The sequence below is a fragment of the Molossus molossus genome, unplaced genomic scaffold (genome assembly GCF_014108415.1).
Source record: "Molossus molossus isolate mMolMol1 unplaced genomic scaffold, mMolMol1.p scaffold_m16_p_15, whole genome shotgun sequence".
Lineage (NCBI taxonomy): Eukaryota > Metazoa > Chordata > Mammalia > Chiroptera > Molossidae > Molossus > Molossus molossus.
In genome coordinates, this window is record NW_023425350.1 from 50,492,175 (window position 1) to 50,516,483 (window position 24,309).

The window sequence follows — 24,309 nt, forward strand, 5'->3', positions numbered from 1 at the left end:
AACTATGAAAGACCATATATATCAAAGCAGCAATAATAATAGAAATGTGATGATGGAAGGATGGATGGATGAATACATGGATTTTAAGTAAATTTAAAATTTTATTTTAACTATCCTGGGTTTTCTGAAATTTCCCAATGACTCTGTCCCTTTTGCAATCAATAAAAATCCTGGCACTGACTGTGACTGTGGCAAACACAGAAATGTACAGCGATCTGGGGCAGAAGAGCTCACAGAACAGCTGCTCCTTCCTCCAGCTCTGCGCTCCGTGGAGCAGGAACAGCCCACCTTTGCCAGGGTCCTTTCCTCAGGAGCAGGCTGCAGGAAGATAAGAATCCCCATTCGTTGGCCTCACGCAACACCAAAACTTGAATTTATTTTTAAAGTTGCTCTGAAAGGAAACGAGTTTGTTTAATTCGAAAACAGTTGCCAACAGAAATTTGGGTGAATGGGAGAAAAATGAGCCAATGGCCTGCCCTCAAATCCATAAATACACCAACCCAGGCCAAATGTTCATCTAGCTGGGCAATCTTACCTCTGCTCCCAAGGAAAAAAGTATTAAAACAAATGTAAAAGCTGGCGCCAACCCTCGGGGCTCGCTCCAGGGAGGCCTCTGCTAAGCTCGTTATTACTGAGGGTATTTCAGTGAGGCCTCTGAGCCCAGTCAGAGCCTCAGGTTCCCCTGGGTTCCAAAAGTAGATGGAGTCCCCTGAACCCAGTGGCTTTTCTCAGCGTGACACATCTCCACGTGTGTTTGTGTATTTGTTCTCAGCTGGCCCGGATTGCGGACAGTAAGGATCATGTATTTCCAGTCAATGACGGCTTTCAGGCTCTGCAAGGCATCATCCACTCAGTGAGTAGAGCACCTCCTTGGAGACTGGACATTCGGGCCCTTTCTGCCCCGATCTGCTGTAAAAACCCCAATTCCATCCTTCTCAGGCTGACGTTTTCCTGCTTGAGAGGAGGTTCCTTTGTGCATCTCCGTATCTGTCCTATCCCACTTCTGCCTCCTGCCTTTCACACCTGTTTCTTTCCCCATTCTCCTGTGCCAGTTCTACCCTACAACGGGAAATTAAACATGACAGGGGACCCTGCTCTGGCAGCAGCCAGACTTCAGGCCACCCCAGTTCTCAGATGGGGAAGACTGAGGCTGGCGGAGCATCGACAGGCCTCAGCTTTCCCACCCCTGACTGAGAATGTGTAGGCTCAGCCGGTCGGGAGGCATTTCCAACCATTTCTTCTCCACCGTGGCTGCCCAGTGAAATCACCGTGAGCAGAATTTTTAAAGATCTTTCTGGGTGATTTTAATGGCACCACTGCTTTGACCTATACTCCCCAAATATTAGGGCTTCAGTGTTCTCCAGGGTGTGTACAATCACCAGCCCTCCTCCTCATCCCTCCTTGGTTATTCATCACCCCTTTCCTGTGAGTGAACAGGGCACTGGCTTCCAGGGCCTCTCTGTCCCACCTTCCATACACAGAGCAGGTTCTCGGTCCACCCGGCATATTGGATGACACTGGTCTTTAGAGCCTTGGCCAGAAGGTCAGTGTGTGTGCTGTACCTGTAATGAAGTCCAGAGACACTGCAGCCTCTGCCTTTAAGTTTGGGGACCAGGCAGACAGGCAGTGGTTTCTCCACTTGGAGCTCACCGGGCTCCAGACTCAGGGTTTAGGATGCAAATCCGGAGCTCAGAAGATCACTGTCCTCTTAGCTGTCAAGGGAGTCTTGACACAGAAGCCACCAGCCAGGAGCTCCAGACCCACCCAGCTCTCCCAGCCTAATCTAGGAAACCCCCGGCATGTCTGTGCCTTCATGCTGCCTGTCCCTCCCTCCAAGGTTTGCTAGGCAGAGTGAGAAGTGAGAACTTTGGAGCTGGTCAGCCCAGTTTAAATGCTGGCCCAGCAAGTTAACACTTACAGGTCGTTCGATGAGTTATTTCACTTATTTTCTTATTTGCATGAGAGACTGATGATAAGACTTATATCATAGACTTGTTTAAGATTGCAAGAGGAACACTGCTGAAAACACGTGATATTTTTCTAGGCATTACGATTGGTACTCAAGGCATATGAATTATTTCCTCTTCCAGGTTCCTTCACCACGAGAGACATAAATGTCAGATTCCCCTGATGCTCTAAATTTTCTTGAATATATATTTTAAAAAATCACCTGGGAATCTTGTTTATAATACTCATTCCCAGGCCCTAGTCCCAAGAGCTTCTTTTGCCATCAGTACCGGATGGAGCCCAGGAATCTGCCTCTTTTAAATCTGCACATTGTCAGAATGAACAGCCCAGGTGTACTTTCAGAAGGTTGATACATGTGACCTTAAGTTTTCAGATTTGTGAAAAATAATCCCACCTCAGGTTGGGAATCCCTATCTTAAACATGCACGTATGACAGCCATCTCCTTCCAAACTCCCTTAACCAGGAAGTGGAAATAACTGAAAGGATCAAGAAGTATCAGTTCCATTATGGATTCCCAGGTGAGCAGCCCCTGCGTACTTGACAATATAAGCAACAAGAACTGCAGTACCGTAGAAAGCAACATCCAAGTGGTGCAGGACATGACTAACAGCAGGATTTGGGCCCGATCAGGAAGCTTTCGGAAGCTCAGAGGTGGATGATTCTGGGCTGGAGCCTTCCTAAGCCCCTGAGCCACCAAGGAGGGGCGAAGGGTGGCACCAGAGAAGATTTGACGTGACCTAGCCCAAAACAAAGCATAGTCCAAGGACAAATGATACCTGTCTGGTGGGAGAGCTTGGGTAAAGGAGTCAGGAGTAAAAGGACATACGCAGAGACATTGGGTTGAAACCAGATTGGCAAGAACCTTGAAGAGGCTTTAACTTCAAGTTAGTGAATGTAATCACAGAAACATTTTGCACAACCAACAGGCGATAGTTAGGAAGGGAATCTGATGGCAGTGTCTAGATAGAAGGCAGACTGGGGAGAGCCAGACGCAGGAGCCCAATCAGGAGGCTACTACAGAAGTCCTGCCCTCAGGTGAGTTCTGAAGAGGGACATGTGCCCACATCATTCAAGAGTTGGTTTCTCCTCAAATAATTTGAATTATTTTTATTACATAATAAAAAAATATTATTTTTATCTGCATAAATCGCTATTGTCCTTAAATATTTCAATCTTAGCCACTCACCCAAGCTCCACTTGAGCCAGAATGTTATAAAGCTCTCCTCACCCCCATATGGAAACAACTCCAAATATGTTTAAGAAATTTTAGCGCAAATGTCTCCCCAAAAGAGGAAAAAAATCATTTGAGGCACCAAACTTTTAGCTGAATGATAACATTCTTAGGAGCTTTTATCTGGTCGTTATGCTAGTGGTTTCGATCCTTCCACTACGGGAAACCTGTATTTATGGTGGTTGTTAATTCGTTTGGTTGGACAGAGAAACAGGGGTACGCGCAGCAGGGCTCATCTTTCTCAAGTCAGACAGAAATAATTATGGCCTAAAACTTGGCTATTTTTGAGAAGTAGGTTCATTTCTCTCCTTCTGGATACTGAAAAGAAAACGCTCATTCCCCCCACCCCCATTTGAAGCTTCTAATGCTGCTTGTTCTCATGGAAGCTGTTTTGTGGCTGATTATTTTCTCATCCTAAAATAAGATGGGGCTTAATTATCTAAAATAAGAGTGCAGGGCAGCTTGCAATAATCCCAAATGGTTTATAAAGTTCTCTGCCCATAATGACCTTATTTTTAAGAAGCAAAGGCTAGTATTTATTTACTCATCAAGTACTCATTGAAAACCTCTTATGTGGATTCTGGCCATTCAATTACAAGTAAAGCAGACAGAGAGACTCTGCCTTGGTGGTGTCCATCAGCTAGTAGGAGGGACACATACACACAAGCAAATCAATATGTATAATGGAAATTGTGATGGATGATATAGAAGGAATAACATACTACAGTTCTGAAATTAAGAGTGAAGGGGTTGACCAAAAACCCAGGCTCCTGGAGAAATGACCCAAAGGACGAAACGAAGCTACTCGTTGGAAGAGCATGGCTAGAATATTCCTGGCAGAGCAAGGCCTGATGATGCATAGCAGAATGTAGAAGGGGCAGTACTTAGGTGGAGAATAGCTGAAGATGAAGTAAAGAAGCAAGTAGAGGCTAAATCACATGCAGCCAGACGGCCACAATATGTTACGGTAGGGACAGTGGGAAAGGGTAGACATCAGGTCTGACAATGCAATGATCATGCTTGAAATCAAGATTCAGGGAATCTAGAGATTATGGCACTTTATCCACAACTCCTTTAGATGACGAGTAAATAAACACTGAGGATCCATAATAACTAGGCCTGTAAAGAAGAAGAAGAATCGCTGTGATTTATTGAGCAGATATCTCTGCACCAGCTCCTCTGTGAAGCACTTCAAAATCCCCTCTCTGAAGAAGGAGTCATTATCCCCATTTTAGAGGGGAGGAAACTGAGGTGCCTGCTCATGATGGAGCGGTGGGGAATTTGAACCCGGGTCTGGCTGCAGAGATCCTGCTCTTTCCACAATACTCAGCTGTGAATGTCTGAGGAAATGGGAAATCGCCACTGAATCCCAGGGCCTGGATTCACCAAGTCCCGGATCCTCTGCTTCCTCCATCTGACTGCTGTGTTTTGGTCTTTCCCCTTCCTCAACTCTGCTTTAAGGAAGAAGTGCTCATGTGTCAGATTTGTATAATGTGTTCTTTTTAAAGGGCTCTCACCTGTTTTCCATTTTAGTCTCCCTGCAGTGGGACATAGGGAAAAGGCAGGAAGAAATCAACAGCTGAAGATAACCGATTTGGGGGCCAAACACTGCTCCTTTATTCAATTTAGAAGTGATAACACCCCTGTGAAAGAAACACTCTTATTCCCATTTTACAGGTGAGGGAACTGGAGCTCAGATAACCTGTTCAAGAGCACACAGCTCCAACGGGGAGAGTGGGGTTGGAACCCAGTTCCATGACTCACGAGTCTATGCCCTCTCCCAGCTCATTTCCTTCGGAAGGTAAAAGTAAGAGTTCTCATGTGCTAGACACCATGCAAATCATTTCACACAACCATCGAATTCTCATGACCACGATTTAACGTAGATGTTGTTACTCCCTCTACAGAAGCAGACACTCTGAAGGACAGAGAGATTAGCCACCTTGTCCAAGGCCACACATCAGTAGGCTGTGTGATCCAGAATACGCCAGGTCTGTTTCTATAGCCATGAGGAGAATGACCACGGGGGGCTACTGGGTAATGTGGGGGCTGGAAGCAGCTCCATCTCAGAGAAGGAAACACTGACAACCAAGGCTGTGAAATGGCTTGAAGCAGTTCACCCAGTTATAACGGAGGCAAGACCAGAACACATGTGGTCTGACCGAAGTGCACCGTGCGGGAGCGGGAGAGCTCTTTGCCTTTTACTGCTGGGTGGAAAGCACCTCTGAAAATCCCAGCTTCTGCTCAGCGGACGAATTTCCACCATCATGAGAAGTTGGCAGCCTGACACAGGCTGGAAGGAACGTCTTTCCCTCCACATTTGATCAGGACTCTACCTCTGAGGACAGTATTCTACTTGCTTTTGCAGAATCCGGTTGATAAAATTCTAAGACAAACTTCGGTGGGTTGGAAGATTGCAGCCCTTTAAACCAGTAAAACTGTAAAGGAAGAAGCTATTCCTTTGCCTTCTGTTCTTGTGGCTTCTTCAGGGAATTTCCAGTGACCACAACTGGTAAACACAGCGCCAACCCTCAAGTGAAAATATGAAGCGAAGGTCCAACCAGGCTCCGGGTCTTTGTTTGCTTTATCAAAAGTGCTGCAGGCAGTGAAACGGGAACCTTCCTGAAAGCTGGGTTCAGATAACACTGAAATGGGTCTGCAGCTTTGAATCCCAGCACTTGGCCTTTACTGAGATGCCAGCCCCTCCTCCCGGCTGTCCCCACTTCGTGTGCAATTGAGGGTGGTGCCTGGAACCAGGCACACTGTCTACGAGAAGAAAAACTCAGTTCCTGACACCAAGCCATCTCCATCTAGGACCACTTCCCCAGAATAAATATTTGAGCATGCATCAGGCTTCCTATTAATGGGAGGGTGAGTCAGCACACAAAGCTTTCTGCATGTTTGATCAATATCAAGTATGGAGCAAACAACTGTATTTGAAAGGCTTTCTTGCAAGTTTTGGCATGAACGTCCTTGTTATTGAGGAAGCTGTAAGATCAGCAAAACTAAGGAGTAAATCTATTCCATGGTGTATATTTATTTATATTTATTTATTTTATTTATGACAACCATAGCCTGTGCTGACCTCTACCTTCCTATCATGGGGAGGTGAAAGAAACAGAGTCCCTAAGATGGCCCAGGTCCTAACAAAGCTATGACAAAAGGCAAAGACTGTCTTCCAGGCCTTCCCTCCCACCTGCTCTTCCAAGATCCCACTAGGAGCTGCTCAGGGCTTCCCTCCAATCACAGTCCGCACCACATTCCCAAAGTCCTGGGAAGTATCCATCTTTACTGGACAAATCTTCTTTCCAGAGCTCTCAGAGGGGGAGACCATTTCTGCAGCGGCCACCCTTTTAAGTTGGGCTTATTTGATTGGAGGATGTCCCCTTCCCCTCTCAGGGCCCTGGTCCAGTTTTCTGTTCTCCATGGAGCCTGCCCTGGTCGCTCCTCCACAAACCCTCCCTGCCTTGAACTCCAGCAGCACCAATTGCTGGAACCACTCGCCTGGTTCTCGGATCTTTTTCATGCTCTGTGCACTTCTTCTGGGCCAGTTGCTAAACTGTGTGATCACAGAGCCTGCCCCATTTGTCGTATTTCCCATGGTGTCCAATGTCATGCTGTGCCTATTTATTCATTGTAACGCAGCCCAGAGGGTGGCATACCCTTCGTGACCTACACTGCATGACAAGGGGGCATGTCTGTGGCTCTGTGTCTGATAGAATCCCCTGAGTCCTTCCCACACCCTCTCTTCCAAGATTGGATCTATGAAAGATGGCATTTGGGGCTATGCACATTTGCAGGCCTGGAAACAGAAATAGAATCAGTGGCCGTTTCTGTAGTGAGCAGAACATCTTTTTTAAAACATGATTTGCCTCAGCAGTCATTAATTAGACTCAGACTTTGCAGGCATTCAGGCCGGTCATTTCAACTAAGCTATTATTTCTATTTGGCTCATTTAAAAAGTCCAAGCACAATAAAAATAATAGCTTGAAGAGGCGACAGAGATTGCATAAAGCCATGCTCAACACCCCTCCCTCAACTCCCCCAGCTCCTCCTCCTGTATCTGGGAATCTGTTAAGATCCACTGTAAAAGCAAGAGCAGAATTTAGAACAAAATCCAGTGAAACACGCGCTGCAGGGGTCTGCCCCTGAGGAGGGCCCCAGACAGGGCCAATATTCAGGTCAACAAGCTCATCTTACTAAATAAACCACATTTTGAAGTTCACAGCTATCTGAGCTTTCCTTCTGAAAACAGGAAAGTGGTTTTGTGGAAAAAAATGAATTTCCTCCATCTCAGAACCTCGTTTGTCCTGTGCTCCATCACACCAGATCCTCCCTGAGTGTGAAATCAACCAAGGGAAGAACAGCATGTATCTAAGTGAGTTGGGTGCCCTCACTCAGACAGAAACTTTTGCCTATTGTCCAAAAGGTTTTAAACATGTTTAAAACCTTGAACATGTTTCTTGCATGTTAGAGTATTTATTTGGTATAATGTATGAGTATACTTAAAATCAAACATGAATCCCAGACAGATGTGTGCATAATAGTACATTTTTATTTTAAACTCAGGTTCTGTAGGAAAGACACGGCTCCAGGATAATGTCCCTAGTTAACTGAAAGTGTGATGATTGGTTTCAAGTGTGGAGTGGAATTTAGTTTGGAAAGGCGACCTTTTATTAGGAATCGAAAACAGTAAGTCCTCACACTGTTGTAAATAGGTTCTTAGAGCTGCAGCGAAATGACGTATACTGAAACCACTACTACCGTAGGTGAATTGATACAAACAAGAGTTTTTACAGCATCTTAAACATTATAACGAAATGACGTTGAAGGAAACCATGTACTCGAGGACCTGCCGTGGTTTCAAAATTCATGGGGAAACACTGACAGTCCTGAAGGCATGGATGAGCCAGTCATATGTCCCAGGCTGCCTGGCCTTTTAAACTAAAAGCAATGGTCCCAGGCTTATCCAATGTATGTGCTGCCACCAGCTGTAATAGTGTCTGTGGTCCTTGTGGGAGCTGGGGCCTCGCTCCCCACACACAGACCTTTGCATTTTTGCCAAGCAGAGGCGTCGAGGCCGTTTACAAAGCAGGCCAATGTAAATCTGAGACGTGGAGATATGATACAGCCCCAGCATGATTTTCAAAGATAAACTATTACGAAAATAAAGGTGTTGAAATAGGTACCCTGAGAAGACGGTGCCCAAAGATGGTGGTGTTTAATAAGAAAGAGGGGATGTTACAAGATGCAGAATAGGGCCTTGTATTCAGAAGACCCTGAGATTATAATTACAAGGAAAAAAAGAAGACTAATATATAATATGTTAGAATGCCAATTTATGAAGCCTTGCAGAAATTGTGTCATTTATTCATTTAGTCATTCAATAAATATTTACTTAGTGCCCACTAAGTGACAGATTAGGCACTGTGGATATAGTGGTGAGTAAAAACAAGTCCAATCCTTGCCCTCGTAGAGTTTATAGTCTAAGGAGAAAGATAGGCAATGACCAAACAATCCAAAAATAAATAGATGACTATAAACTATGACAAGACCTCTGAATGATGGTAATTTATATTAAAATGTGCATGGATACAGAAATATTTCACTGGTAAAATCACCAGGACTTAAGTGGCAAAATCCACATTGGACAGAGAGAGTGAGGTTAAAGAAATCTGCTAGGTTTTGTCTTAGCAAACTAGACAGATGTCATTGGTCAATAGATAGTAATGAACCACCCGTGGGCCAGCCTGTTCCAAGCCCCAGACATCTTAAAAGCAGATGGTACCCTTTACAACAAATAAGATACTAAGGAACATGCTCTGAAAGACCTGAAAGCAATAAACGAATAAAAGGCTTATCTTTTATTCTCTCTCTCTCTCTCTCTCACACACACACACACACACACACACACACACACACACACACACATCCTCTGACAGAAAATGGCCAAGTAAAGATTGGTTGTTTATCGAGTACGGAGGCAGAGCAATTAGAAGAAGAAAAAAAAAATTATGTGTGCCTTTGGCAAAGGAGGTGTTCCTAATCATCTATGCAAATATTTATAATCCTTTAAGGATTCTTGCAAAACCTTTGTATAAACCGAGAACTTTATGGAGAAGGACTTAGGTTTTTGGAGTCCAAAAAAATAAACTCTTATATACAACCTGAACTGTTCCACAATGGATTTCACTTTAAATATACTGAGCAGCTCTTATTACTTGGCAAAGCTCGTTTGCATCTGCTGCCTCCCTTGCTCCGCCAGCAGTCTGATGAGATGTGCAAAGTAACCAGACCAGTAGCAACATGTCGCATATATAGTTCTTTATGGATTTCAAACATGTTTTCCCATGTATCTTCTTTTTGAAATCTTTCCAAGTTGAAAACTATTATTAACCATCTTTGTGGGTTGTTATTTTTTGTTTGTTTTTTTTTTTTCAGCAAATTAAGAAGGAGGCCATTGGTGGGTGATGGGATATAAACATCTATGAGCTACCCGTCTTGACCCAATAGTAATAACAGCAGTAGTGGTAATAACAAAAGTAATGGTGACAGGTACCATGGTTTGAGGACCAAATATACAGGAGTGGGCAAAAGGAGATTTACGGTTGTTCATAAGAAAATAGTACAATAATTAATAAATAATAATACAAGAGTAAACTCTGTTTCACATACAACTGTAAAACAACTTTTGTATGACAGACGTTCTCCTAAGTGCTTTTTGAAGTTGTTCTGAATACATTTCTTGGTGATATTTTTTTCACAAAGTGCACATTCTGGCTGGTGGCCCAAGGGTTGTGAATAACTATTCACCAATCACATCTGTTTGTTCTGCCCATAAACAAAAACTTTGTCAGATTTCCTTGAATTTCACTCTCTTTCTCACTCTCCAGTTCAATACGAGTTTTGCCACCTAAGTCAGCTGGCTTTTTCAACCTAAATATCTCTGCATTCATGCCTGTGATTCATTCTGACCTTTCAGGTCAGTTGTTTCCTTATCCCCATTTTACAGAAGAGAAAACTGAGGTTCAGAGCTTTTTAATAACTTGATCAAGTCCATGTGGCCAGTAAAGGGTGGAGCTTGGATCCGAACATAAATCTCTTCAGAGCCCAAATCTATCTGTCTCCAGAGCCTATGATCTTAATAATAATAGCTACCATTAGTTGAGGACTTACTTATCAGATTCCAGGTACTGTGCTTTATCTATGTTATCGTTCAATCTTCCCAACTCAGCAACCATATACAGTAGGTACTGTTCTTACCCCCACTTCTATAATTGAGGAAACAGAGACTCAGAGAGGTCATACAACTTGCCCAAGGTCACAGTGCTCATGAATGAGCTGTCCGAAGCAATTCAATTCCAGATTCCAAGCTGTTACTCAGTATGTTAAACTGCTCCCCAAAATTGGGATTCAGAAAAGTTAAAGAATTTATCAAAGACCATAGGTCAGCTAAGGACAGGACCGGGGCCAGGACCTAACTCCTCACATTGGATTGTATCTGAAGCATGTGGTGGTCTTAACCAGTCTCCATTACAGGCCAATTATACTCTTAGGCCTGACATCACCCTGACTCTGTGTGAGTCCCTTCCACTCCATCTAGTGATTTCACTCCAGCGATTCCCCAGTGCTGTGTCCACACCTCTTCCATAGCTACCACCGCGCTGATGGGGGACGGACGGATCCTTCGCCTCCCACCCCCATTTAGTCTCCAGTCCCTAAGTTGATCTGCTGTCTCAGGAAGTTCAGACAGACTGATTACCGTACAGTCTGGGCTGCTAATAACCAAGGGAACCCCCCAAATTCACCCAGTGCCACTGTGACTTCCTATCTTTTGAAACCAGACATTTCAAACTAATAGAAGCAACAGTGCCAGACAAATCTTGCCCATCCCCCCTCCCTGATAAATTTTACTCTATTGGCGGCAATTCATCACCTCCAGATGTTTTAGGTTAAGATTGGGAAAGTTGTGTTTTTACTGGATTGAATCACAGAGCTTGGCTGACATTTTTTGGCCCTTTGTACACCCCTTAGATTTATCAGCTAATTGCAGACACTTTGAGAGAATAATGCAGCATGTGTTTATGATGACAAACCCTGCTAGTGTGTCTCTGTGGTCGAAGATTCACGGGAGTTTCCTTTGCTGACCCCTGGTTAAGTATTAGAGTTGGATCAAAAACACTGGTTCAAAGTCAAGAACTTACATGGGTAAAAATATTTCATTTATGTGTTTTGGTGGAGTTGGGGATGGGGACAGAGTAGCTCCAATAACTCAATTTTTATTCTTAAACTGTTTTTGAAATCTTTTGTTTTGGATGAGAAAATGATTAGGGAATGCCAAATGCCTTAAGAATTTTATTTAAAACATCAAAAAAAAAAAAAAAAAAAAAGCTTCATGGTTGTTCTAATGCCACTATTTAGTAAGCTTCTCCATATGGGTGAACTCTGTTTCTTCCAATGTGGCCTGTTTGAAGACTTGCCTGAGGACATGTTGATGAGGGTGGCTCAGTCATTGTAACCACTGGCCGAGGTGGCCCTTCAGGCAGGAAGAGCCCAGTGACAGCAGATTGGGGGAGAGGTTGAACCATCATCAGGATTCAAGTCAGACAGTTGTCATCTAGGATTTGAGTTACTGCACTTTAAGATCTTGGTAAGCCCCAGTCCTAGGACTTGGCTGCATACACAAGAGACCCAAAGGACTGGACCAACCCTAGCAAAGGGGAGGATGGAGAAGCCAGCAGGGAAATATGGATGCCCAGGATCTGTCCTTGAGGCGCCTGATCCAAAGTCAGAGTGACAGTAAAGGGAACTCAGGAGCTAGTGGTGATACCAGGTCCCCAGAGCCAGCTGTGTGAGGACCACTGACTCTAACAGAGAGGGGCACTGCATGTGGGGATTCGGCACACGAATCACTCTACAGTTGGAACAGGTTTGGGGACTCGCAGGAACTGAGGCTGCCCCTGTGTTTGGGGTGGGGCAGAGGAAGCTAGGTAAGCCAGAGGCTGAGGAAGGAGGACAAAAGCTGACAGAAAGACACCAATTGCTTCCTCCCGTGAAATCCGGGGGAAGCTGAAAACAAATAGAATCAAAATATGCCTTTAAATTGTACGAGCGTAGGAAGGAATGTCAGGAAAAGTAGCTGGAAATCTGAATTTTAGAACTGTCAATAAAAAGAAACACTGCTTTTTATGACTTTCAGGTATACAGAGTTACCTAAAACACATGGTTGGGAAGGATCTGTTTCAGTGACTGCATTTCAATGTTTTGTCATTTGCACATGAGATAAAGATTTTTCTGAAGTATGTTGTTCATTTCTTTTCACAATGCTTCTCTGTGAGGACTCCCAGATTTCTCTCTGGAATAGGTAAATATTATCTCTTCAGAGAAACTGGCTCATTTTTATTCTACAGATTGAGAATGTCATATATATTGCCTGTCCTCATGCACTACTAGACAGCTTAGATGTAAATCCATGAGCTTCTCCTAGCAAGGAGATAAACTCCTCACAGTATATTTTTCCTGTGATGTTCTTACTCCTTACTTCATCTTCCTCTTCTTTTCCCTTAATCCATTCCCTCCCCTTTCGTAATTGTTGTATCTTTTATTTGATTGTAACCCATGGTGTCCATTTCACTGAAGCTGGAAGAAAGCAGTATACATAAATAACTACATCCACACACACATAAGAGGGTTTCTCAATGCAAAAGATGCTTTTTCTTTTACTGACTTAAGTGTCATAATTTCACTATCAATTCCTCTAAAAAATGCCCCTTTCATAAATAGAAACCTGGTTTCCTTCAGTCCTCTGATTCATCTCAGTTTCCAAAGTAAGGCCCAAATAAAGATACTACATTTGCTTGATAAATTAACTCAGTGTCCTATATTTATTTTAAATGCTTGGTTGAAATTTTATGACAAATATGAAATAAGAGACGGGATTTAGAAATTGTGGAGAGAAGCTTAAACGCTACCAGTCAAATATCCTGCTTTGACCAGAAGCCTTCTTCATTGACTCCCTACGAGGTCATGGGATCTCCCCATACACTCCAGCCAACCCTACAAGACTGTTTTGGGGGGAAGGCTACATTTCCACTTAAGTAACACTAGAGGATCCTCCCGAAGACTGGGGCACCCCAAAGCAGCCTCTAAAACCCTCTCCCTCCACTTCTTTCCAGACTTTTCTAACAGGAAAGGGAACTCTGAGTCCAGTCATCTGAAAATGATCCATAGAGGGTTGCCCATCTCTCTCCTACTCTCCAGCTTTATCTATTATCACTCTTTCCTTTTTCTACTTTTTAAGTTCCTTCTGTTCCAGCTAAAGAGATTTATGTACTTCTACTTTCTCACCTTTGCTCATGCCATTCTCTGCCTGGACCCTAACACTCCGCTCCATTTGGCTGAGTCCTACCCTCAGCACCCACCTCTTCCCTGAAGTCCTTCCCTATGTACCAGACCTCAGTGATCTCCCCCGTGAACTTCATAGCTCTTGCTGTCTGCCCCTTCATCCGAGCACCTGCCACCTCGGACTGGCCATTGTTATTTATCTTTTTGATTGTGAGACCCATTTCCCTAACAAGATGTCAAACCTCTCCATAGCTAAGTCTGGCATATCAATAAATATCTGCTGAAAGAACAAATGAATGAATAATTCTTATGGCTTTTGGGACACCCAGAAGCATCTAACACAACATTGGTTCACTGAATGTTTGACTTTAAGGATACTAGTAAAGTGCTCGCCACCCACCCACCACTGCACCATAACATCCTTGACTCTTCCTATCGTGGTAACTAAAAGCAAACCTTACTTCTGTGTTTTAACAAATTAAGCTGTGCTTTGACTTTTTTATTTTCTCTCCTAGATTCTGAAGAAGTCCTGCATTGAAATTCTAGCAGCTGAACCATCCACCATATGTGCAGGAGGTAATTGAAATTAAGTGCTAATTGCTCTCATACAAATGCTATTTTGAGTTCAACTCACACGCTGACCTCCTTGATGGGAAGAGGGGAAGCAAAGCAAGAAGGAGGAGGGTGGAGAGAGGAGGAGAAGTTGCTAAATATATTTGCTTTTAGGGAAAGAAAGAAGCAACATGTCAGTTGTTTGAAACTTTGAAAATGTCTCTCCAAACTCTTTTCATGGGATTAATTGTGACAGTATTGCAGAAATACTGGATTCTCACCCGTTCCCACCAACACCCTGCTCTGGATAGAAGGGGCGTCTGATCCTCCGTGCTCATGGCAGCCCTGCAGGTGCCACGTGATCACAGCGACCACAGGCCCCCCCTGGAATGTTGCTATATTTAATTATTTCATTGGTGCTGGCCTCCATAATTAACATCTTGATCTTAATTAAGTGCTCAATCTACCAGTCCTCACAAATAGTGTAGGCAATTTCAATTGTCCTAGTAAAGGACCGTTATAATTTTGTCCTTTATACAAGAAATCTCTACTTATACACGGAACCAGCCTTCTCTGAATCACAATATTTTCTCTAACTGACCCAAAGTGGGGTCTTGTTATTTTGTATTATAACAGATTGCCTAAAATGTCAACCATGCTGGCTCTTTTTGTATAATTCCTGACAGGTTTCCCATTCTTATTTATTTAAAAAGTATTATTAAGCACCTGAGTGCCAGGCACTGTCCTGGGTGCTGGAGACAAGAGGACCGACCCTCTTGTCGAGCACCTGTGCCCCTGGAGCTCGGGTCTTTCACCTCTGAGCTCTCACTGTTAATATCACCTTTCTAGTCTCCCAAATACCAAGTGCCGGTTAGGAGTTTATCATTGAAAATGTATTATACAATTCTATAAGCATTAAAGAAGAACTTTCAGGCTTTTTCAAATACTGTACATTGATTCTTTATGACATATTTTATCGGTATAGATGAAGGAATCCCTTAAAGATTTCATTCCAGTTTGTTGGCTATATTTTAGAATAGCTGAAAGACTTTCAAGGAATTCGAGGCACTGAATAATATTTGCCAACAATAAAACACTAAGTATATATGTAAACATATAAAGTTGTTAACTATACTTGATGACTATTCAGAGATATGTATAAATTTCCCAAAGAAAAGCAATCAACCAAGATTATCTACTGACCTTTAAATATTACTACCCGGTAGGACAGATGGCAGGGACAGTTACAGTTGCCACAGGCACAGATCCAAGAGAACCTCTTTAAGAAAAGAAATTGAGGCTCTGGCCAGGTAGCTCAGTTAGTTAGAGCATCGTCCCCATAAACCAGGGTTTGATCTCCGGTCAGGGCACATATAAGAATCAACCAATGAATGCAAAGTTAGTAGAACAATAAATCAAAGTCTCTCTCTCTCTCTCTCAAAAACCAAAATCAATAAATAAAGAAAAGGAATTGAAAAATCTTACCTTTGCAAATTTGAAAAAGCCTATGACCACATAAACCCAGTGCCAGAGACTTGTAAGGGGTCTGTGCAGTGAGGAGCCTCAGCAAGCATTCATTAGCTTCAAGGTAAACCCGCCTCCACAATTTTTATAGTTCCTTCTTTTAAAAATAATGGGAAAACAGGGGAGTTCCTTAATTGTACAATTATCCCATTCATGAGGAAAACCCAGACATGCAGTTCAGCAGTTCTGCTGAATGTGTTCCTACCTTGTAGTGAATCAGAGATCTAATGACAATGAATACACTTCTGTCAATGCATTAGCATAATCAAGTGCCCTCCTGTAGTGTTCTTGAGGACAGATAAAGAATTCTCTTCACTTCCTAATGGAGTACGTGGCACTTAACAATTAGTCAATGAACGTTGACTGAATGTCTTGATTCACACATTCCTTCAGAAACAATGCACTGAGTTTTGCCTATTTGACCCTTAACTTCTTTCACTTCACCTTAAGAAGTTATCATACCTTGGAACTGACTAATTAAAATGAAGAAAAATTAGAAAATGATAGCCAAAGACAGAAAGAACAAGGACAAAATAAAAACAAAAATTCAACTTGGACAATAGAAAAGTATCTGCCTAAATAATTCTTGAATCAAACATTGGTAAACCAAAATCTCTTTTACATACCATTGAGACAATAAAAAGGACCACATGTGTAAAATGAATATGCCCCAGAAATGTCAGGGCCCACAAGAGCGGATCCTAGCAAATTCATTGATTTTAATATATTTCTTATTAAATGTAAAAGAAAAATAAATAAGTGAAAGATATTTTTTTTAAAAGCCAAGGGAAATACAAGAAAAAATATAAAAATGCATTAATAAATTTAAACAGGTTAAAGCAATTTGCTCGCTAAATTTTCCAAGAGCTGTTTCTTTGATAGAATCAATAAAATAGACAGGTCTCTGGCTAATCTAATCCAAGGAACCTTACTTTAGATAACTTTTAAATCTCTGGCTTATGTGCAATGTGACATTTTATAGACAAACCACCATTTCCTATGTCAGCATAAATTATCCAATTCTATTTCTTTTATTTCTTATAAAGAAAAAAATAATACAGGACACAGTGATGGAAGCTAGCCCTGGGTTTTGAAAGAACCAAGCTCCATGTCTCTTGAGTTAGAATCAAAATGGCTAAACCATGCTGATTAGAGAATAACTTTACCAAGAAGAAAATGAAACTTTCAAAAGAAATTCTTATACCAAAAGATCTTCCTGGATTTCTTTTGAGGTCTACTGTTGATCATTCTCTGGGGTGAGCATGGCTTTCATGAAGACTGGACCCTATTTTATTATCCGTGACTATGACTCTTCCTCTGTGATTTTCTTCAGGCTGCTGCCAGGACTCGGGGGTTTACATGAAAGTGCTTTGAAAAGCATACACTGTCATACAAAACAAGGTGACCGTAGTATCATCAATATCATTTTACTGAGGATTAAAGGTCAATGTGAGAATCTTAATGTTGATAGCATTGTACCTATACGAGAAAAACATGCCTGCATGTTTCTCTACTGAAAAAATATTGGGGAGAACATTGACAGAGTTCAGAGTACCTGCAAAATGATGAAATAACTCATGTGCTAGAAGAAAAAGTAAACAAGGAAATGACTGTCTGGCCGGTGTGGCTCAGTGGTTGAGCGTTGACCCATGCACCAAGAGGTCACCGGTTCAATTCCCGGCCAGGACACATGTCCAGGTTGTGGGCCTGATCCCCAGTGCAGGGCATGGGGGAGGTGGCCAATCGATGTTCTCTCTCATCAATGTTTCTATCTCTCTCTCCCTTTTACTGCCTCTCTCTAAAATCAATGAAGAAAAAAATTTTTTTAAGGAAAAAACAAGGAATGACTTCATATTTCTAAGTATGATAGTGAGACTAAGCCCTAGATAGATCTGGGGGTGGGGGATAGAGTTTGCTTTCATCCATAACCTTTTCTCTTAGCCCCCTCCTCTCAGTCTCTGACTTAAGTTCCCTCCCTGGGCCCCCAGAGCAGCCCCTGCTATGGAGCCCGCACCCAGGCCTGTCCGCTCAGGTCACTGCTGACCCTGGTCTCAGCCGGCACGCCCACAGCTCCACAGCACGCGGCAGAGAGACGATGCGCCGAGTGGACAACAGGCCTGAGATCCAACACGGGTCTTTATATGTTGGGCTGCAAATAACAGTGTGGGATTTAATGGAGCAAATATAAAATGTTGAACTTGGGTTTAAGTAGCCAGTTTTACGTACAAGCAGGTATAGGGAAACCTGACTTAGTTAATATGAGGGGAAGGAAAAAATGAGGAGAATCTTTGCTCTCTTGGTCAAGTTTGTTTCTGACAAAAAAAAAAAAAAAGCTGATGTAGTCTTAGGATGAATCTATAGTCATTTAGTGTCCAGGTCAAGAGAGCTAATTCCATGTCCTACTCTTTCAGAACAGGGACCCTGGTTCCAAGTTCTATATTTTAATAATGACATTGACAAAAACATGTCCATAGGAGAAGAGGTGACCTGGAAACCACCTGCCATAGGTTATACACTGGCAGCCTACAAACCCTGTCTGGTCTACACATATGTTCTTTTTGATCCACACTGTTTTTTTTTTTTTTTTAAAGAAACCTTAAATTTATTACTATCATTTAAAAATCTGATTTCACCTAACAATTCAGATTTGTGTCTTGTCTTGAAAAATCAGACCTAGCAACACTGGGCCAGTATTTATTGCAAGATAATAATTATTGAAGACTGAATAACTTCCCTTTAAAAGAAGTATGTGCTCTTTGAAGTTCACCATACTCCTCACCACTCCCTATTGTCACCTTATACTCAGAACAAGCCTATGGTCGCCATGTAGCATGGTGCTCTGTCACTGTATTTACAGTCCCTGTTCTAAAATGTAGGAAAGCAACTGCTGTATGCAGAGCCTTTATAGCACCTTTGACATTATCTGCATTTAAATAATTCTGCTTCCCTTCTAATACCAACTCTTTGTTTAAGGTTCCTAATTAAATACTTCCGCAGATGAGTCTCTGTATAATTAGGAGAACTGCCGTACTGTTGGATAGGCCCTGCTTAGTTTAGCTCCTTTGTAGGAAATGCACCCTTTTGTCTAAGCACAGTTTTCCTCGGGCCCCACTCAGCTGGCCGTAAACTTGAACGGCTCACAGTGTGCTATGGAAGCAAGCAGTCCAGGAAGGAACTAATTGGAATCAAGTGTGCAACCTGCCAACTGTTCCACATTTGAAGTTTTTGTAGTCCAGAAATGGAAGGAGGTTATAATCAGCTTCTCACCTTGTCATTTCAGAAGCAGTTGTATTAGTCTTGCTGTGTTGTTTCCCAACGTTTGTAATAAAACTGGGTGAGGTAACAGAAAAGGGAGATGGTTTTAGGCTTCGCGTTTACCATTTGGAAATTAGATGCTTAAAAGCAGACACATGTAAGCAACATCAAATAGTGGTTTCATTTCTTTCCCTTTTCATTGTTTTTCAAAGCACTCATACCTGGCCCTTAGACCCCTCTCTGGACGCATTGTTCAATTCTCTGCTCATCTTCTTTTTCATTGAAAGATATTTCTGTTTGGAGGATGGATACTCATACATTGTTGGTGGGAATGTAAAATGACAACATCACTCGGGAAAACAGTTTTGATAGTTTATTAAAAAATTAAACATATACCTACCATATGACTGGCCATTCTAGTCCTAGGTATTTACCCAAGAGAAAATAAAATCTATATCCGGACAAATTATTATATAAAAATCTCTATAACAGCTCTATTTTAATAACCAGAACTGTAAACAACACAAATGTATATCAGCAGGTAAATAAATACACAAATTGAGGTTTCTCCATATAATGAATAATACTCGGCAATAAATAGGGATAGACTATGCAAAAATATCAAAATAATTGTGAATAAGTCTTAAAATAATTATGCTGATTAAAAGAAGTTATACAAAAAGTTACTTACTGTATGAGCTCATTTATGTAAAATTCTAGAAAATGCAAACAAATCTGTAATAGAGAGCTGATCAGTGGTTGCGTGGGAGTGGGAGTGGAGCAGGGCAGGAGGGAGAGATTACAAAGGGTACGTGATAACTGTTGAAGGTGATGGATGTGGTCACTATTTCGATTGTGGTATTATCCCATGATTATATATACATATATGTCAAAATTTATCAAGTTATATACTTTATATGTAAATTACTATATGTCAATTATACCTTACTAAAGCTGTTATAAATAAATGAATAGCTATAAAAATTTTAAAGTTATAGAATAGTATAGGCATCAGAAAGCACTTAATATACATTAGTCACATTTTAGATATTACATTGAGCATCTAATAGGAGAGCAAATGCAAACTCGCTCACAAGATGAAATATTACTAACAATAATTTTGCAGGAAAGTCTTGGGAGACCAGAACAAATAGAGAATATTTTCAGATACAGTGAATAATAGTTGATCTTTATTGAGGTCATTTTAAAATTATGTGTTTCACATTTTTTTAAAATCCTAACCAGAGGATATTTTTTCATGTATCTTTAGATAGAGTGGAAAGGGGGGGGGGGAGAGAGAAAGAGAGAGAAAAGCATTAATGTGAGAGAGAACATCTATTGGTTGCCTCCTGTACAACCCCGACCAGTGCCGGGGACAAACCACAACGGAGGTACGTGCCCTTGACTGGAATCGAACCCATGACTCTTTGGTCCATGGGCCGAAGCTCTAACCGCTAAGCCAAACTGGCTAGGGCATGTGTTACACGTTTCAAAAAAAAAGATACAAAAGGAGAGAACAGAATGGAATAAGTTTATCTAACTATTCATTGACCTTAATTTTTTCTTTTTTCAATTGAGCTAAAATTTACATATCATAAATTTCACCCCTGTAAAAAGCACAATTCACTTCTTTTTAATATATTCACAAAAGTGTACAACTATAACCACTGTCTAATTCCAGAATATATCACGCTAAAAAAAAACCAAAGTAGTTACTCCCTATTCTTCCTCTTCCTCCAGCCCTGGCAACAGCCACTCTATTTTCTGTCTCTATGGATTTGCTAATCTGGACTTTTCATATAAATAGAATAATACAATATATGGCCTTTTGTGTCTGGCTTCTTTCATTTAGCATCATGTTTTCAAGATTTGTCCATGTCTTAGCATGTGTGAGAACTTCATGGATGAATAATATTCCCTGTGAGAATATCATAGTTGTCAGTTGATGGACATTTGTGTTGTTTCCATTTTTGTCTGTTATGAATAATGTGAACATACATGTACACGTTTTGTGTAGACCTACATTTTCAGTTCTCAGGGATGTATACCTAGGGGTAGAATTTCTGGTAACTCTGTTTAACTTTTTGAGAAGCTACCAAACGATTTTACAAAGCACATACCCCATGTTACATTCTCACCAGCAATGCATAAGGGTTCTAATTTCTTCACCAACACTTGTTATTGTCTCTTGTTATTGTCCATCTCTTTATTTCAGCCATTCTAGCGAGTATGGAGCAGTATCTCGTTGTGGTTTTGGTTTTCATTTCCCTAACGACTAAAGATGTTGAATGTCTTTTCATCTGATCTATTTATTCCCAGAAGATAAACAGGATTAGACCTGAGTGGTACCTGAATAAATGACTGAAACTGGACACAAAATGGGTCCAAGGCCGCCTGTCACTACTTGAGCCAAATTAAGCAGAGACAGGGTTGAATCATATATGAGCGTTTATTCCAATAATGCCGGCAGTATGGGGAGAACAGTGGGTCATCTTAGAAATTCTGCTCTAACATCCCCTGTTAGTTGGCTGATTCTATATGGGTAAGGAAGAAAGGGGCTGTGTGCAAGGTAGGCAGAGGAGCAGGGTGAGGGCTGCAGGGTCCGTGGTCCATGTGTCTCCTTCCAGGACCTTGAAGTCTGATAACAAGGTAGTTAATTTTCTATGATGTTAGAAACAGCTCAGCCCGTTCCTGGGACTGGAGAATGTTCAGCATTCTGAAGCAAACTCCTGGAGGGGTCAAGGTCCAGGCACAGCAACCAAGTCAAAGTGTGTCCTGTCCTTTGCCTGCTCTCAAAATGTATTTTCTGCGTAATAGGCCCCTCCAGGCTCCAAGGCATCTTATCTTCTTTACAGCCCTGTTTTTCTTCTTGCAGCACACCCTCCAGTCCCCAGGGTCTGTAAGAAAACCTCGTATCTACAGTTAGTAAGGTGAATAGTCATTAAACAACTATAGTTCTATTCCTGTTACATGCCCTTCTCCCTATCATGACCACCTTGTTCATCCCCTTTATTCCTTTTCTTAACCAAGTATTTATTCATTCAATAAGCTTATACTAAGACTGACTCAGTCCTGAGTTAGATACAGTCAAAACCTAAGGAAAAAAATAGAAATGATGGCCACTTCCATCAGGAAGCTTAAATTATAATTGAAACTAAGAATGGCGCCCTGGCCGGTTTGGCTCAGCGGTTAGAGCGTCCGCCTGCGGTCCGGAGAGACCTGGGTTCGGTTCCCGCTAAGGGCACGTACCTCGGTTGCAGTTTGTCCCCGGCCCTGGTCGGTCGTGTGGGTGGCAGCCACTCGATGTGTCCCTTGCACATCGATGTTTCCCTCTCTCTCTCTCTCTTCCTCTCTCTCCCTCCCACTCTGTCTGTACAAAAAATGGAAAAATGTCCTCGGATGAGGATAAAAAAAAAAAAAAAAAAAGAAAATAAGAATGGCAGAAGAAGAAGAATGAACATATGTCTTAAAGATACCTTAGCCCTGGCCAGTTTGGCTCAGCGGTTAGAGCGTTGGCCTGCGGTCCGGAGAGAACCGGGTTCGGTTCCCGCTAAGGGCATGTACTTCGGTTGCAGTTTGTCCCCAGCCCTGGTTGGTCGTGCAGGTGGCAGCCACTCGATGTGTCCCTTTACGTCGATGTTTCTCTCTCTCTCTCCCTTCCTCTCTCTCCCTCCCACTCTATCTGTACAAAAAATGGAAAAATATCCTAGGGTGAGGATAAAAAAAAAAAAAGATACCTTAAAAATATGTATCTTAAAAGATTAGATCAAAGATTGTTTTCAAGTAGAAATTCCTTCCTAAAACCCTACAATTCCTAAACACTTCTGAGCTGTAACCCTGTATGCAAATTGCCTAAAAACACTTAGCTGTACATATTTTGAAGGGTCGGTTCAGGGTTTTGTGGATAAATGGAGTTAAATCGGCATGTCCTGGTTCTCACTTGCTGGCGCATTCGTTTGACAGGGTTTTGTTACATAACGTGTATGTGTAAAGCGTTGACATGTTGGTTGGGCTGCTGAGTCAGATGGGCTCTTCTGGAAACCACATGTGCGCACTAACACAGAAACGGCACCCGGGGTGGGGGTGGCTGTCTCCTCCTGTGTTCCTGGTAGCATCACTTCCTCCATCTTCTTCCCAGGCCTGGGGTTAAATTGTTGGGTCTCCACCATTGCCACGTCATGGACTCCTGTTCTCCTTCTTCCTGCACACTGTGAGGTCGGGCCAAGCCGACGTGTGGGCAGCCTCTTTTATAGAGGACTCGGCAGCCGAGCCGGTAATGCTAGAATCCGTCGTCAGGGGAGAGGCCTCGGCACGCAGCCTGCGTTTCCAGGGTCGTCTCTCTCTTCGCTGATCTTGGAGGCAATGAGAAGTAGGCACAGACTTGAGGCAGAAAACATTTTGAATCCACAAAAGCATTCAATGGCAGATTTCTGGAAGTCCAGCATTCAAACTAAAACCAGAACTAGGTTTTCAGAGGCTTAATTTGAGTAAACAAGATACTGAAAGTTTCTTCCACCGTGTTGTCGAACCATCATCAGTCACGTGTCAGGCAGACCTCCAAAGAAACTGTGAAGTCCATCCTTCTAAACTAGCAATCATGTATATGCACTAATATGCATATATAAATATGTAATAGTCATAGGACTTCTGGTCCTGAAAAACCATATGCCCATGACCTTAATGAATATACTTTAAAACCAAGGCCCTGAACACTTGGATACAACTCCCAGCTTTGCTGCTTACTAATTACATCACCTTGGGCAAGTCATTTAAAATGTCAGAATGTCAAGTTCCTTATCATTATGGTCCGTTTTACTTGTAAAAATCATTCTGTTCTCACTGTGCTCGTTGTGGTACACGCAGTGCCTCTGGGTTCTTCTACTTCAGTTTTGATTTCTTGCTTTCCTTCCAGGCCAGCTCCACTTTCCTGCAAAATGGACACGTCTGCCTAAAGTAAAAATGAAGAAGGCTTTCTAAAACATCACAGTGTCAATCTCTACACTAGTCATATGTCACAAGACAGTGAGGACCCATGTTAGCATAACGGTGAAGCGCATCGTGCCTGAGTTCTGAGGGCACGGCAGGCATTTGCTGCCTGACAGACCTGGGTTCCGGTTCTGAGTCTGACAGCTACTAACTATGTGACCTTGGACAGATAACTTAACCTTACCAACCTCAGTTTTCCCATTTGTACCTTCTTGGGCTGTGGTGAGGTTTAAATGACATCAGACTCATACAACGCTGAGCACAGGGCATGGCACACAGTGGGGGAGGGATTAACATCAGTTAGTATTCTCTTGGCAAACACGATATCTAAACTAGTTTCCTGGGAATCCAAGTGACGCACACTAGTGACATTTATTGCAGTTTGGAACAGTCCTGTATGTTAGCCTTCTAATTTCATTCTTCGTCCAACACAAATCTCTACTTGGGT

At 42.2% G+C, this 24,309-nt stretch overlaps 1 protein-coding gene across 1 annotated transcript in view; it reads left to right on the forward strand.

Annotated features, from left to right (window-relative positions):
- Positions 1-24,309, forward strand: part of ANTXR1 (ANTXR cell adhesion molecule 1) — a 228,112-nt gene that overhangs the window by 57,146 nt on the left and 146,657 nt on the right. The window contains exons 8-9 of the mRNA XM_036263300.1: positions 773-853; positions 14,060-14,120. Coding sequence (XP_036119193.1) covers positions 773-853; positions 14,060-14,120 — 142 coding nt within the window. The remainder of the gene's footprint in view (positions 1-772; positions 854-14,059; positions 14,121-24,309) is intronic.